The 17,013-nt window shown below is 38.2% G+C and overlaps 1 protein-coding gene across 1 annotated transcript in view; it reads right to left on the bottom strand.

The window, feature by feature from the left end:
* Positions 1-16,376, bottom strand: part of adarb2 (adenosine deaminase RNA specific B2 (inactive)) — a 314,585-nt gene extending 298,209 nt beyond the window's left edge. Inside the window, 1 exon segment of the mRNA XM_028434799.1 lies at positions 16,037-16,376. Coding sequence (XP_028290600.1) covers positions 16,037-16,139 — 103 coding nt within the window. The 5' untranslated portion in view covers positions 16,140-16,376.
* Between the last annotated feature and the right edge of the window lie 637 nt (positions 16,377-17,013).

Raw genomic sequence — 17,013 nt, 5'->3', positions numbered from 1 at the left:
GAGTGTTGTCTCCTGTAGCAGAGAAATGTGCGCGCAGGTACATGATCACGTGTAGCTTCAGAGCTTTTGATTGTGTTTTTTTTTATCCATTTACACGTATGATTTACACCTTAACTAACACCAGAGCGCTACTGTTTACCTTCCTATTAAGAAGTTCAACGTTGAAAAGGGTCTAGTCTGAAACGCAGTGTAGCATTCCCAAAGTTGTGTAATCAAATACACCGGTACGGCAGTATATTAAAAAATATATATATATATGTCCTCCACTAATAAATACTCACACACTGTATATACAATAAATTATATTTTATTCAAAAAAGTGATTCCAAGACACGCTTTTCAAATTTTACTAAGCTAAGTGGCTGCAGGGGTCCTCTGGCGCCTCGGGTAAAGACAGGGGCATCCGAGCAGATCGCCTGTATTAAATTGCCGGTGCGGCTGATGGATGTGTTTCTCGGTTATGGAGATTAAAAAAGAGACTTTAAACAACCCGTGCATGGCTGGAAGTCCCTTTTGTGTCCAAGTGTGTAACAATTATTACGAAAGTACCAATTAAAAAAAAAAAAAACAACAGAAATTCTCCCCAACTTGCTGAAAATTTAACCTAGGGGGCGCTATTGCTCTGTAGGCGAGCAAATGTACAACGTCTGGGGCCCCTACGCTCAACAGCGCTGGCGAGAACCCTGATATGTACAAGTAACACACACCATGATGATGTACAAACGCTACCAACATATCATGAACCCTTTCATCCACACACACACACACATCCTCTCTGTGTCCTTCACACCAGCCTGGAGGCCTCACTCACCCTTCACCCTCCAACAGCCCCACAGCACTGTGACAGAGGTGGGAATGCAATCCTCCATGATGCCAAAGCACCATGTGTGTACCAACAGTCCAAGTGAATCACAGTGGATGTATACTCAGGCCTTATCTGGCCACAGCCAAATACACTCTGAGCTATCGAAAGCAACGCATGAGCGATCGGAACTTTCAGTTTCCCCACAGAACGCAAACACATCTATTATGCTTCAGCACTTCAAGCTGTACAAATCAAAACCAGCGCAGGAAAGAGGAAAAGTAAACACAATGCTGTGTGACTGCTAAGAAAAACTTGGAATATTCCACAGATCAGACAGGAAGTGAATAAAACCCCTCACACACTCACACAATATCACACAAAGTCAATGCAGGCAAAGACTTGTCTTGCTAAATAGCTTTTAAAGGATTCTTAAGATAAGCCTCCCGTGAGGAGGAAAAAAGCTGTTATTTATTACTGACATGTGAGCAGAATAATCAAGCAAGGAATAAAATGACGTGGCACTATCAGTGCAGTCATCTCCCATTAGGCAATTCCATCCTCCACACTAATCTAACACGCAGCTGTTTAGAGGTTTGATATACAGCAAACACATATTTCCCCCATGATGAAGTAAGTTAATAGTAAGTAAATGTTCCTGCGGCAGGAATAAAAGAGAAATCCATGTGCATTGTACAGAAAACACCGGATTTCATTAGTTATTTATAGCATCTATAATGAAAACACCAAGATAAAAAATAATAAATGGAATTATTTGACCAGTTTAATAATAATAGCATACTTAAGAAGCTCCAACACCAAGTAGAGTGAAAACATGTGCTGCCCTCATGGAGAAAAAAAAAAAAAAAAAAAAAAATCACTCTCAAAAACCACAAAACCACAGCAAAAACACATAAAAATAACAGAATTGCAAAAAAAAATTACTCCCAAAACAGACAAGACCACTACAAAAACACACAAAAATATGCAAAATGAGAACAAAAATATAAGAAATGACTCAAATACACAAAACCAAGAAAAGAAATGACAAAATGGCACAAAATTACTCCAAATACACTTAAAACAACAATAACAAAGACACAAAAGAAGGGCAATACACAATACCGCAGCATAAATATACTAAAATCCATAAAAAGGACTTTAAAACTACAATATGACAAAATTGTTTCCCAAAACACAAAAGCTAACCATACAAAAACACACAAAAGGAGAAAAAATATTCAAAATGAGAACAAAAATCACAAAACCCAGATCACAAAAACACACAGAATGAGAGAATGATATACAAAATGACAGCAAAAAAGGAATCTAAAAACACGCAAAACAACAATGACACACAAATGACAGGGAAATATATGAAAATTGTGACAAATACACACAAAATAAATGTTTCCCGTGTTAATGATCAGATTATTCTATATATACCTATATATATATTTATTTTACCTTGTCCGCACATGCTGTCAAAGGTCAACACTACTAAGAAGTGCAATCATTATGAGACAGCAATGCATGTTTTGTTATTGCAATAAAATTTATTTATTTATTTTGTTGCTTAATTGTGACCATCACCAGCCCTCCCCAAGGAAGGGTAAGAAATCTTTTATTATAGGGAGGATATAAAAAGGGAGAGCAGTGTTACACCTAGGTGAAGGGGGCAGGGAGGAGAGACTCAAGGTAGGAAATATAAAGGGTGGGGAAGAATAGATTATTTTACAGTGAGGGTGAGATGTGAAGTTGTAGGACATATTGTGCTTATTATGTTGTGTAATCAAGCCAGTATAGTGACAAGTGAGAAGCTTAGCTATAAAGTTGGTGGCTGTGGACAGGGGGAATGAGTGAGTGGTAGTACCTAAAGCAGGTATTTGGGATTAACGTGTCTAAACTTAAGCCCAGTATGAGTTTCATCCCACATCCCAAGGCGTGCCAGTGCATCGTAGACCAGTATATGTGCAAAATCTGCTACCGCAAACCCAGGAACTGCCCCGGGCCCGCAGATGCAGCCAGGCCAGCAGAAAGAGTGGGGGCCAGGGATCCCCAGGCCACCCCCCACGGCCGAGCAGCCCCCCAGACACCCCCGAAATCCCAGGCCGAGAGGCAGCCACCGCCCCCCACACACACATCCGAGGAAGCCTCAAGCAGCCGAGCACCCAGCGCATCCCGCCACCGACCCCAACCCCAAAAAGTGAAAGTGCTCATAAACTAAAACACAAAGGATTGGGATCACATTCTGCCTTTAACTCTCACCGTCTCTTTATCTATCTTGCACGCATGCGCACACGCACACACACCACTTGTGCTCCAGAGCGCTACAGCCATTCTGGCATGTTGGAATGTCCTCAAAACACTCATCACAAGGATTAAACTTCATCCCATTTATTAGACACTATTTCTACAGTTCTGATATTACTAGCAGCCCTAAAATAAATTGACTAAAAATATAGATAACTGTCTGAAGGTTGCCATGTAGATCATCAGCTTACAAGGTCACCACTGAAACCACAACACTGCTCTCCTTTGTTAAGCTTCACAGGAAAAAAAAAAAAAAAAACTCCCAATGATTGCAAACCATGAAGGGATCCATACCCAACCATGTCTCACAGGTTTTCACGTCTGTCACATAAATTAATTTATTGTTTTTTGTGTGATTTCCTCATTATTTTAGTGCTAGTTCACACAAACAGAAAACACACGAAATTCATGTTCAGAAACATCAAACAAAACAATCAAACAGTTTCTCTTCAGTTAAAATCAGCACCAATATGACACAAATATACCTCACATGCATGTTTGAGAACAACAGAACACATTTATAAGACATTTTTTCCCCAGAAAACAGGCAACTGAAAGTCTAGCAAGGGCAACAAACGGAAAACTATGTCAAATTTTGCTGATAATCTAGCGCTACGTAACCTTACGGCTGTGTGGAAACATTCATTCAGTTTTGTGACACGGACTTAGCTCTCACATGTTTTAGGACCATATAAATATATAGATAAAGCTATCTAACAAATCACACATTTCAATTAGCCAGTGTAGCTAACACACAACAAGTATCTTGTGATGTAATCAGGTGCGATTTCAGCTTAACACTCCGTTAACCCTATTTAGCATGTTTGGTATGACTTTAGAAAGTTTTAAGGCTAGTAAATTCATCTACGCTAAAAAAAAGAAAGACAAAACAAATGTTAAAGCTGCAGTTTGTAGAATCGTGAGACGCTCCACGCTCCCGTTATCACTCGCTCTCTCCGACTCGGTGTGTAGGGCAGACAGTGCGAGCGATCCGCTTTCAATCTGTGCACAGAGTCAGAGTGATCTCCGTGGACTCCGTTCCTAGTGAAGACGTTTGTGCCTTTAATCTGTTGCTTCTCCACGTCAGTCTTCCTTTTTTCCTCTTGCTTTGCCGTGTAACCGCTGTGCCAAAAGCCACGATGGAAACTTCTATCACAATTTCACTACTCTCAGATTGTGAACGTGCATTCGCTTTTGATGAGCAGCCAATAGTAATGCTTAAAACAGCTCATGGGATCACCCTGTTGGTAGAAAGATCTCTGATTAGCTGAAGTCCAACGTCGCGCTCCTGTATTTATAACCTTAATTGACAGGGCCAGGAGAAGGACAAGAGATTCACTCAGAACACTTTGGATTATGCTCAAAGATGATTATGAATTTTTGATCAAATAATGCACAAAAAAAAATAATTACATACTGCAGCTTTAAACTCTGAAACCGGATAAAGGACTATTTCATACAGAAAATCAAAATCACTTTTACTGAGATGTTGAAAAACAGACTTCAAAACACAAGTGAGCATCATGCTAACTGTAGAATGATCCTTGGAGCTTCCACTGCAGTGCAGATTCACAATAATTACCTACAGATGATGGACGGCAGTGATTAGAATGATTAAGTGCCCATCGCAGGCAGAGTAGTGTTGAGCTGTGTCAAGGTTAAGTCAAGTTACTCTGGAGAAAGGCCTACTACTGGTGGTACTACTACTTCTGCTAGTGCTGGTGCTGCTGCATGTGTGAACCAGACTAGTTGGAGGTTGTTGTCCTCAGGAGAGGATGTCTTGTAAAACGCTTCATCTTATTAATGGAAATAAATGCTGTTAGCACCCCTTAGCTGCTTAGCTCCACCCCCTCCTACCGGCAATAAGTACGAGTCAATGCATGGCTAAAGTCCCTTCATTAACCTTATCTCAAATTGCCGCGGCCAGTCTGATGGCGTGAGACGGGACGGCGAGAGTTAAGCTGCTTCATCCAATTTCATGATTTCATGATGAGGCTGAGAGAGTGTAAACTTAGCCGTGTCAGCACAGTGCGTGTTTAGTTGAGGAGTAAAAGGCCTGAGGTATGATATCAGTCCACAATAGGTTAAGGCTTCATTTATTCTGGAAATTTACTTTGATCTTCTGACATGTTTCGACCGGAAGCTGCCAAGTCTTCTTCACAGGCGTTTGCTGATCGCTTTGATGCGTCCTTGACTTCCACGTATTAATTCCAAGTTCTTTTTGTCTGTTTTTTTAATAAATATGTTAAGGATTAATTAATTTATTTCAGGAATTGTACTTTGATCTGACATGTTTACGTCAGGAGATCAACGCAACATATTACTCAAAAAGACAAAAATATTTTGCTGGAATTATTTCGCGCAAGTAATAATTCCAGCAAGTTAATTTTGTATGTTTGAATAATATGTTAAGGTTTCATTTATTGAGACAACTTTTTTTCAGGAAATTTACTTTGATCTCTTGTTGTCAGGAGATCAAAGTAACACATTATTCAAAAAGACAACAATAACTTGCTGGAATTATTATGCTGAAGTAACATTCAATAATAATTGAATAATATGTTGAGGTTTCATTTCTTTGAGCCAAATGCTTTCGGTAAATTTTCTTTGATAAAAGTAACATTATTTAAAAAGTAGACAAAAAGAACTTGCTGGAATTATTACACAGAAGTCAAGGACACATCAAAGCAACCAGCAGATGCCTCTGAAGAAGACTGGCAGTCGACAGTCCAAACATGTCAGGAGATCAAAGTACATTTTGTGAAAAAAGTTGTCTGAATAAATGAAACCAACATCTTTTTCAAAAAGAAGACTAAAAGAACTTGGTGCACAAGTTTGATTCTGCTTTGATTTATTCTGCTTTCACTCTGAACACAATCGAAGGCTCTTATGGGAACCATATTCAAACACTTTGTTTAATCATTTTCCTTTGACACGATAGCAAACATTGTGCTGCAAGCAGTGAGTCGGTACAACAATTGTGAGCAGCTAAATGTAGAGAAAGGAGGTTAAATATGAGACGGAAAGGTAGAGGGAGACGCAGGGATGCAGCGAGTGTGAAAGTGGCGACCGTCAAACTCTCTGGCCTCTCTCCAGGCGTGATGACTCAGGGATGATGGCACAGTTAGAGCTAATTAGGATCATAAACTGAAGAAATGTTTGCCACCACAAAGTGTGGGGATATTCCTCGCTGTTAGCAAAGGCTTCACATCGTACGAGTGGTAAGTCGTTACAGCAGTGTGTGTGGGATAGTCCACTACACTGTTTCTCTCACTGTCTTAAAGACATTTTGTGTCAGAGAATAAACAATAAACAGTATTTTAGATTCGTTTATTTAAATTTTTGGTGTGTGTAACTATGTGAAACAAAGCTAGAAATAAAACGAGCAAAAAACGTTCTACAACAAATATGGTAACAGGTGGCCTTATTTAGACATTTGTCCAGTCCCCAAAATAACTCCAAAAACAACTATGCATGAAAATAACAAAAATGTACACAATTATCACAAAATGCACAATTACTCAAACACAAACTGAATGAACACAAAAATGAGAGAAAATTCTATAACAAATAACCAAAAATACACAAAGATGACAGAAAAATATATAACATTTCTTCCAAAACAGGCAAACACACAAAATTACACCAAAAACAGAAACAATTGCTTTGAAAAACACACAAAAAAAAGTACCGGACAATGAATATACAAAAACACAACACTACATCACCATTTGTTCCTTCCTGTATTAATGCTCTGATTGGTCATAAATATTGATGATGTGACCCTCAGATCTGATACTTCACATTTTTGTGGCCCTGCTGTGATAAAAGTTGCTCATCTCTGTTTGCCCTTGACTTTCACTTGTACCACTATGAAAATCCCTATTAATGTAATTTTTGGGAAAGATAATACAATAGAAACACAATATACTGATATATTATTATTATTATTATTATTATTATTATTATTATTATAACCTTTAACCAGGAGAATTATATTGAGATTAATTTCTCTTGCAAGTTTTTTTTTTTAACTTCTTTTCCGGAAACATAAAATGGAGACGTTTCAACCTTTCAGCTTTAACACAATATGACATAGCTGTGCTGACATGGGAGGAAAGGCATAAAAAGTATCACTAAAGTATAAGTCACTCAATCTTTAAAGACTGTGTAAAGCAAATCCAGTTATTTTCTTCTAAACACATTAAATAGGTCATAAATGTATTCCTTAAAACATGTAAAAAGCCATTCAACCATTTATAATGTAATTGTGGCGCTAGGCTTCACAAACTGTGTTTCAGATTTCTGTGTTAAGGATATAATGGGCGGGTCAGAAAATCATAGCCGCGTTACGTAACAGAGCCCTCATTAGAATAAACCCAACCCTGTTGCTGAAGCACACCTAACTTCCGCGGCCTCCAGGGGGGGCAATTTGGCCCCTAGTCAAAAACAAACCACATATTCAGACTCGGGAATAAAACGTGTCCACTGGTGCCACATTTTCCATGAAATTAGCACTTTTATACACCACAATTTTCTTTTATCCCCTCTTGTGGGAGGGATGCACATATTCAGACTCGGGCGGAGCAGACCTTTCCGCTGACACCTTGTTTGGCCAGATACGAGCACTTTTGGAAAATCAATGGGAAAAGCACTATTGACGCTGGAGCTGTTTTCACACTGCTCTCCCCCATAGACACAGTAAGGAGGCGGTGTCCTTCTCGAACGTGGGCGTGGTTCCAGTGCCTCGAACTGACACGTCCCCAGCGTTTCAGAGCAGAGAGTAGTGCTTGTTTTTCCATAATTTTGAGAACTAATTGTATATACTTAGTAGGACCCACCAGTTTTTTTGGACTTTTCTGCATTCTGTCCCTTGTGGGTTACCGTAGCGCAATGTGACCCTGCCCCCTCTTTGTTTACCCTATATGTGTGCCACAGGCATTTTTTTATTTACACTATGCTGAGATGTTAACGGAAGAGTTTATTTTTTTTTAATTGTACTGTTATATGTTATAAAATATGTAGTTATCTGATTTCTTAATCAGAAAATTTAAGCTACTGTGAAGTTGCTGTTACACTTTTGCTTAAACCTGGGTTAAAGCTTGAAATTGATGAATGACTAAGGCCTCATTAACTTTTTATTTTGGGATTGTTCTATGTATTTTAACTCTTGAGGACAATCACAGCAATAAAGTTGCACTTTTGACAATATATCTGATGTCTGCAGTCATTTTTAGGTGCATTGAAAAAAAATTTAAATAAAAAATTGAATCTCAAATCACCCAGCCCTAGCACTGAGTGATTTTTCTTCATCTTTCAAATTTGGCTCAGTGGTCAATGCTGCATGTTTCTGTGGTGTGACAAACTCATAACACATTTATTTCTGCTTTACTCTGACTTTAATGTTTCACTTTTATAAAAAGTCTCCTTTTCTTTGATTCCTTGTGCTTTGACTGCTAGTCAGTTCTGTGCTCATCAGGTGCTCTGGTACATCAGTCTGACATTGTCCAGGTCAATCAGTCAAAAACTCAATGAATGAAAACATCCAGAATATTCCACAGAAAAGAGTAGAATCCTCTCAGAGGGCGAGGCATCAGGAGAGTGAATTCAAGTGTGAAGCTTCCAATAAATCAGAAATAATGTGTAGATTTATCAGGCGTACGACCCTAAATAGCTGCACTTTTTAGCTGCGTTTAACCCTTTAGTGTCTTTACGTTTAACACCAAACTGTGCTGACAGTCTCTCACGTCGTCCGGACGCCTTCACGGGCTCAAATGCTGACAGGAAGTGAACATCCTGCTGACTTACGATGCTGTGTGTGTGTAACACACACGCACACGTCTAAGTTAAAGACGCCGACAGCCACAGACTGATGGCGTGGAACACAATGACTAACTTGATTAAACTTGTGCGTTCCCGTCGTCATGGTAATGTGTGTGACATTATTTGCCATGTGAGTAATGCACTTATCTTTCAAACTGAGGGAGTCATCAAACAACTTAGTAATTAACTCCAGCGTCACCTTTTGAATCTTTTAAATCTGCATCTGTGCTTTGTAGCTATTCTCCAAAGGTTTGGATATTGGGAATTGTTTTCTGCATTTTTCTGTTGTTTTGTATGTTCTCGATTAGAATTATTGTGTGTTCTGTGTCATTTTGTGGCTTTTTATATGTTTTTTGTGTGTATTTGTTGTTTTTTTTGATGTTTTTTATAGTAGGTGTGTGTATTTTGGAAGTCATTTCTACATCTCTGGAGTCATTTTGAATATTTTTCTGCCATTTTAGAGTTTTTTTATTAGTGTTTTGCATGTTTTTGTTGTCATTATGGATGTCTAGAATTATTTTGTGTTTTAGATTACATTTCTTGTGTATTTGTTGTTATTTTGTGGGGTTTTTTGAGCATTTGTTGATATATTCCCTGTTTTTATAGTGGTTTTGTGTATTTTGGGAGTCATTTATGCTTTTTTGAGGGGTTTCGTTTGCCGGTTTTGGAAGTTATGTAGGTTTGTAATTTTATGTCTTTCTCAAGTGTGTTTTTTTGTGTGTTTATTGCGCCAATTTATTCTTTTTGTCGCCCATCGGTATCACTATAGTCAAATTAGTGTATTTCTCTGAAGTTTTGTGTTATTTTTTGACATCGTTTTGAGTTGTTGAAATTTTGTAAATAATGTGATAACTTTTCATACTGTGGACGAAAAAAAGAAGTAATCCATAACAGACATCAGCCTCTCCAGCATTAAGGGTGGAATTTTATTTCTGTGCCCGAAAGCATGATTTCTCACAGCCGAGCTGGAGAAGAAGCCAAGAGAAACCATTACAAGACACTTGATCTCATTTTTAAGAAGAAAACACAGAATTTTAGATTAGTTATCGCCGAGCAAAGAACGTCTTAGAACAGACATGAGTAACTGGTGGCCACATAAGGACTTATTTTAGTCCAATCCCCAAAGTAAATGCACAAAATAACTCCAAAAACACAAAAAGGAAAACAACTATACAACAAAAATTACTAAAATGTACAAAATTACAAAAAAAAGGTTTTATAAACAAAAAAAACTAAATGACCACAAACAAAAACACAAGAATAAAAAAATATATAAAATTACTTAAAAAAAATTACACACTAACAAAAATCACACAAAATGACCAAAAAATGAGAAAAAAAAACAGTTAAAACAACAAAAATACACAAAAATGACAGTAAAAATAGTTATAACACCTTCCAAAACAGGCAGATATAAAAAAAAAAAAAAAAAAATGACAACAAAAACACACAAATTCTGTTTCCTGTGTTAATTATATGTAATCCTGTGTATGTTTTTGGAGTCATTTGTGTTTTTTTGGGGGGGTTTGTTTGTATGTTTTGGAAGTTGTTGGTGTTTTTTGTGTGTATTTATTGAACTATAGTCATCCTGTGTATTTCTCTGAAATGTGTTATTTTTTTGTCATTGCTTTGTGTATTTGTGTGTGTGTGTCCCATTGATACATTCTGGCACTAGAATTTGTTTTCTGTGCCTGAACTTTAAGCACAATTTCTCACAGTCGAGCTGGAAAAGAAGCCAAGAGGGACCATTACAAGATAATTACTAATTATGCTAATGTGCTAAAGTTGTGCTATTCCCTTTCCTTGGTCATTTTATCAGCCGTCCTCAAGAGACCACAGTAAGTCATAATAACCTTTTTTTTTTCTTCTTCTCCCCTCAGCTAAACGCTCAGTCAGTTAGAGGACGCCGTGTCCTAAAACTGCCGCTACAGCTACATCCCTTAATCAGGAAGTGCCTGTAAATTCACACAGACATGCGCGCACACACCGACGAGCCCTGCGCCGTTCTCCATCGGCGCTGACCTTCATTAACCTCATAAATGCCAGCGGTGTTCTCGTCGCGCCTCTTAATGCGGTTATCAGCACAAACACAAACAAACGTGACAGGAGCGTTTCCAAGCAGACGTTTGTAACACTGTTTCATTTGTCAAATGTGTGTCACGTTTCCTAGAGAAACACACGCACGCACAGACGTTCTGACATTGGGCAGGAAGAGTCCCCGTCCCCCCTCCTGGTCCTGATCCCCCCCCTGCTGGGAGTGAACCTACATTAGGAAGGTGGTGGCAGAGCTTGGCCTGTTTCTGTGTCACATTTGTTCTTCATAGAATTCTGAATGTCAGAGCAGTGAAAAGTCTTCAACTATTCTAAGAAGATTTAAGGAAACCGACACAGAAACACATTCTGACTGAATCAAATGTAACATCACACACTTTGACCCCGCCCACACACACACACTTCAGTTGGTCCATTAAAATCAAAAACTCACAAGATGCTATAGTTTTACATCATTTTCTTACAGACCCACAAAAGCAGACACGGTCAACAGAAGGTCCAGGCCCCTGGCCTACGTGTATGTGTGGTCCCCAAGTAAACACACAAAATGACTCCAAAAACACCCACCATGACAAAAAAGCACACAAAATAACTGAAAAATATACAACAAAACAGTGGAAAAAACAGAACTACACAGAACAAAAATAACAGAAAGATATACAACAGAAATTAATTTAAAATGTAACAGAAATTAATTTAAAAAATAACAGAAACTTATACAAAATACATGAAACAAAAAGACACAAAAAAAGACTAATGAGATACTAAACACCAACTAAAGTAAAAATAGACAGAAAACACCATGAAAATAAACAAAAAATAACAGAAGAATCAACAAAACAACAATATAGGAAAATAACAGAAAAAAAAAAAATATATATATATATATATATATATATACACAATAGAAATATATCTAAAAAAATAAACATACAAAACACAAAAAACAAAGACGCACAAAAATAACAGAATGATGTACAACACAAATAAATAAAAAAAACAGAAATGTATACAAACTTAAAATGGCAGAATTTTTATTTTTTTAAAACAAAAAACAACAATAAAATACACAAAAATGACTAATAACACACTAAACATCCAATAAGACAAAAAGATCTCCAAAAACAGACAAAATTAGTTAGAAAATACACAAAAACAAAATATGAAAAACAATAAAAATATACAACAATATACAAAAATTGCCAACAAAAATGTACAAAATTACCAAAAAATTGCCACAAACTCTGTGGCAGTTTAACTGTTGTTTCCTGTGTTATGCTCAGATATGTCATTATCTTAAAGACTGACATGAATGTTGATCATGTGACCCTCAGAATAAACTAAAAAGTGTAAAAAGTCTGTTATTCATAATATTTTGAAAATCTAGTTTATCCTAACTTTTGGCTACTATAGTCAACAAATAAAAATGTTAACACCGTCGTCCACTATCATCTCTGAACTCAATTTGTTTTCCCTTCATGTTTAAACGCAGCGCTGACTCAGCGCCATCATGCTGACCTTTGACCTTTCCCTACATCAGCCCCGTCATCACAGAGTGGGAAGCAGGGGGCGCTGTGGAGTCAGCTAACGGGAGTGCTCAACATAGATCAGTTCATGTATGAGACGCTCTACCTGGCTGCTCTTCATCCCTCCCACTCCAACCATGATCATCATCACGCTCTCTCTCTCCTGATGCACGTGAAGCATAAACAGTAATTGCTACATAAATTTCTCACATTTGGCCCCGCGGCGCTGCTGATGATACGCTGATATACTGTAGTCAGAGTGCGGCGTGATAAGTGTGGCTGTAAAAAAAAAAAAATATAACGCTGCTCCATAAATCTACACGGTGCTTATTTTGCTCCATAAAAGACTAGCAGCAGAAGGAGGAGGAGGAGTCTGTGGTGCAGACGCCACCCGTTGCCAAAAGGTCAAAACCAACGATTGACAGCTGGGATCAGGTTTATAATAAAAACATAACTTTACACACATGTAAATATGTTTTACTGGTTACAGATCTAGATCACACTAAACACTGACAGGAGGATCAACTCAGCAGCGAAAGCAGCGTTTTTCAACCTTGGGGTCGTGACCCATATGGCAGGGGTGTCAAACTCATTTTAGTTCAAGGGCCACATACGGACCAGTTCCATCACAAGCGGGCCACAGGTTTTAGGCGTGAAAATACAAACAATTTCAACATTAATGTCCTTAAGTTAGCACTTCTAGTTATAAATTTGACAAAGTATGGAAGGCATTAATGATATCGAAGCAATAAGTGACAGATACTGAAATATACTATGATTTTTTTTATTTTGTTTTTACACTATTATTTTGGAAGACGTTGTGGAATAATTTGAGAAAAAATGCAAGATTTTGTAGAAATTTACAACTGAATGATTTGGTAATTTAAACAATAAGTCATGTTTTCTCTGTCATTTTCCACTTTCTCCTGAGGGCCGAATCGGATGCTGTGAAGGGCCAAAGTGGGCCCCCCGGCCACATGTGGTCACCTGAAATGTCTATTAAATGATTTTTTTAAAAATGAGTCCTTGAAAAAAACATTTTTCTAAATAATTTTTCAAATTACAACCACGCATAATCAAAAACAACTATTCTATTTCACTTTCTCAAATATAAACATAGTTAAAATTAAATAACAGTTATAAAAATATCCGAGCTAGCGCAGAGAAAAAAAAAAGAAGTGACTTTTGGATCGGCAGAAATTTAAAATAATAAAATGGAGTCACGATCCAAAAAAAAAAAGGTTTGGGAACCACTGAGCTAAAGTGACACAGATGATGGATTTGATGAAGGAATTTCGAGCTTTATTTAACCTACGAGTACAAACTAAATGTCAGTGCAGTGATTTGTTATGTTCATTTAAAATAAAATCAATGAAAAACACTTGTAGAAGAATGAAAATTTAACTAAAGTCATTGGAAAGAATTTCATTTTAGAAAGCACACACACACATACACACACACACACAGACACAAGTCAAGTCCATCTGTATAATCTGCAAATAATCAAGGGATCAAACCCCAAGTGCCACATAATAATCCCTGTGCGTTACTTTTATGCTTTAGGATTGACAAAAACAATTGTGCGTAAATCTCAGAGGATGATGATCATTTGGTATTTGAGATGCAAGAGATTGTGCTCGTGCACGCCCGTGTGTGTTTTATCAGACTGAAATAATGTGTGTGCTGGTGAGAGTGTGCACTCGCATGCAGCCGGCGGTCAGCAGCACTTTTCTCCGAGAACACGGCCCCTGAAGCGGCTCCTAATGTCCTGTGTTATTATCAGAGAGGAATCAGCGTCTCCTGACAGCCAGTGTGTGACTGTGGAATGCTGCTCATATGCAATGCTTAATGTTGTGGAACCAATTCTGTCGTTTCCATTATGTAAATACATTTGCCTCAGCGCTATATTTTATGTATTGTCTCCTTGTCTCAATTACTTGGGCTATTAAAAATCAAGAGGTTATGGAAATGAGGAACGCACTCTGTACTTTGTGTTTACGAATGCTGGTTAGAAGCATCCAATGGTGTTCCTCCATATTTCAAAGGACTGCCATGTCAATATATGTTCAATGTGGGTTTCAATCTGTTGTAAAGAAGAACAAATGCAATCGTTTGACTGACAAAAAGGAGGAAAATGTATTCGTAGCCTCTGCTCGAGCACACTTTGTCAAATTTTAAGCACAAACAGCACTGAGGTTTGTCTAATCATCTGTTGTAAAGAAGAACAAATGCAATCGTTTGGTTAAAGTTGTGATGAAAATGTATTTGTGGCCTCTGCTCGAGCACATTTTGTAAAAAAATTTCTTTTTTGGCTGAATGGCTGAAAAAGCCTTTGTAGACGATAAAATAACTGTTTTACTTGTGATTTTAAATGAAATACTCATTTTGCATGTTTTTTTTTTTTTGTTTTTTTTTTACAAGTGCAGAGACTAGAGAATAAGAAAAAGAAACAGTTTTTAAATTACTCATCAATCAGAGATAAGCTTAAGACTGTGGTGTTGTCAACTGGGACCAGTTAAAAACATGTAAGAAAATGCACAAACTCCATCACATTGATGTGAAATAAGGAAATTTCACCTTTTTTGTTTTTATTTACTAAAAACCATGCTGAATAAGTTGAACGTCACTTGTGTTGATGCTGTATATGAAACCACACACAGGGGCATTTGTTTACATGAGCCTCTTGCACCCCATCCATTACAGCCCCAAACAGACTGGATTTATCCATTCCATTTTGTTTTTTAAAAAGCTTTTTTGTTATGAATGATGCTGCAGTCGCTGGGACTGTGCAGGCTTTTCTCTTTTTATTACTCCCATAATTGACTGTTTTACAGTATTTCTACAGTTAATTCTCTTCTTTATTAGAAGAGTGGACAAGAGACTGGAATAAAAAGCTAATAAAAGGAAAAAGAAGAAGGGCTAAACCTTTTATTTTGGAGTCTTTCTTTTTTTCACTAGTGCAGGTTTATAATGTGAAGATTGAGGTTTTTTTTTATTTTTAGAAAAGAGTTGAAGCTATAAATCCGATAGAAATGCCAAATAAAAAAATAAATAAGAATTATCATATTTAAATTATACCTATTTATTTAATGTGACGCTTGAGTAATGTTGGTTTAATAGTGTGAATACTTTTTACTGACTCATTAAATGTGTTAGAAATAAGCTGTTGAGCGTGTACTTTCCAAAGTATGACATTAAATCTTTCGAACGCCTACAGGAGTGACTTCATCTCCATCGCGCGCTAAAAAAAAATATGGTTTAAACAAAAAAAAAAAAAGAAAAGAAAAGAAAAGAAAACGCCGCTGAAGAAGAAGAAGAAGCCAAACTTCAATGCGTCACATGTTTTCCATTCTAAACCAAAGACAACACCTGGACGCGGCCGTGCGCACCCACCGAGTGCCGGGGGAACCGCGTGGAGTGGAGCAGCTCCGCGCGCTCCGACGCCAAGGTGCGCACGCACGCACGATCTTTGAGGAGGAATAGAATCCACGGGGAGGTCGTGAAAAAGTTAAAGTTGTACCTTTTCTCTTGCATCGCCTCCTCCGTCTGCGCTTCAGTTTGCACTTGACCTGGCCGCCCTGTGCGCCCGACGCGCGCCCGTTGTTTTCAAGCACCGAAGCCATTCGCGCGCAGCAGCCGACGCACGAGGAACAACTTGGAGCCAAAGCCTGTGGGATAATAATAATAATAATAACGTCCTTGGTTTGAGCTCGGGTGGGACTATATATTGTGCTCTCCTGATCCCTCCTCAGCAGGTGGAGGAGGAGGAGCGGTTTACAAACTCCACCGCCGGTGGCGCAGCGTCCCGATCCTCCGCTGCTGCTGCTGCGCGTGTTCCTGCGCGTGTGCGTCCTCTCCTCTCACCGTCTCTGCTGTTATTTGGGCAGGCAGGACGCGTGTGTGTGTGTGTGTTTGCTGCATGGCTTTCCTTCTAATTAGGGTCCAATCCCAGCTTGTCTGGGAGGTGTGACATCACCAGCCCACACCCCTTCCCTCCCCTCTGCCTCTCACTTTCCCTTTGCTGGTGTTCCACTGCAGGGGGATCGTGTTCTTTTACGCCCCCCGCAGGGCAGCAGGGGGGTCAGAGGTCTTCCCTGCTCAAGGGCACTTCAGCAGATCGGAACACGAGGCTGTTTCTATCGCTGTTTTGCCTCTGAGCTGCTCACATTCACCAACTTTAAACACAAGGAACGGAGAGGGCTGAACTGAAGAAGTCTTTCAGCTGTTTCTATCCTTTTTTGGGGGCAAACCACGAATAAAGTCGAGATGTCGAGAATAAAGTTGTAATGTTGAGATTAAAGTTACGAGAATGAAGTTGTATCTTAACAAAGTTGGTTTTTTTTTTTTTTCTTCTTAGATTAAACTCGTATTATTTCAAGATTTAAGTTGTAAAATTTTAAGATTAAAGATTAAAGTTGTAATATTTTGAGGTCAAAGTTGTAATATTTCAATATTAAAGTCGTAATATTTCGAGATTAATGTCGTAATATTTCAAGG

The sequence above is a fragment of the Gouania willdenowi genome, chromosome 20 (genome assembly GCF_900634775.1).
Source record: "Gouania willdenowi chromosome 20, fGouWil2.1, whole genome shotgun sequence".
Lineage (NCBI taxonomy): Eukaryota > Metazoa > Chordata > Actinopteri > Blenniiformes > Gobiesocidae > Gouania > Gouania willdenowi.
This window is presented reverse-complemented; position numbering and strand designations above follow the sequence as displayed.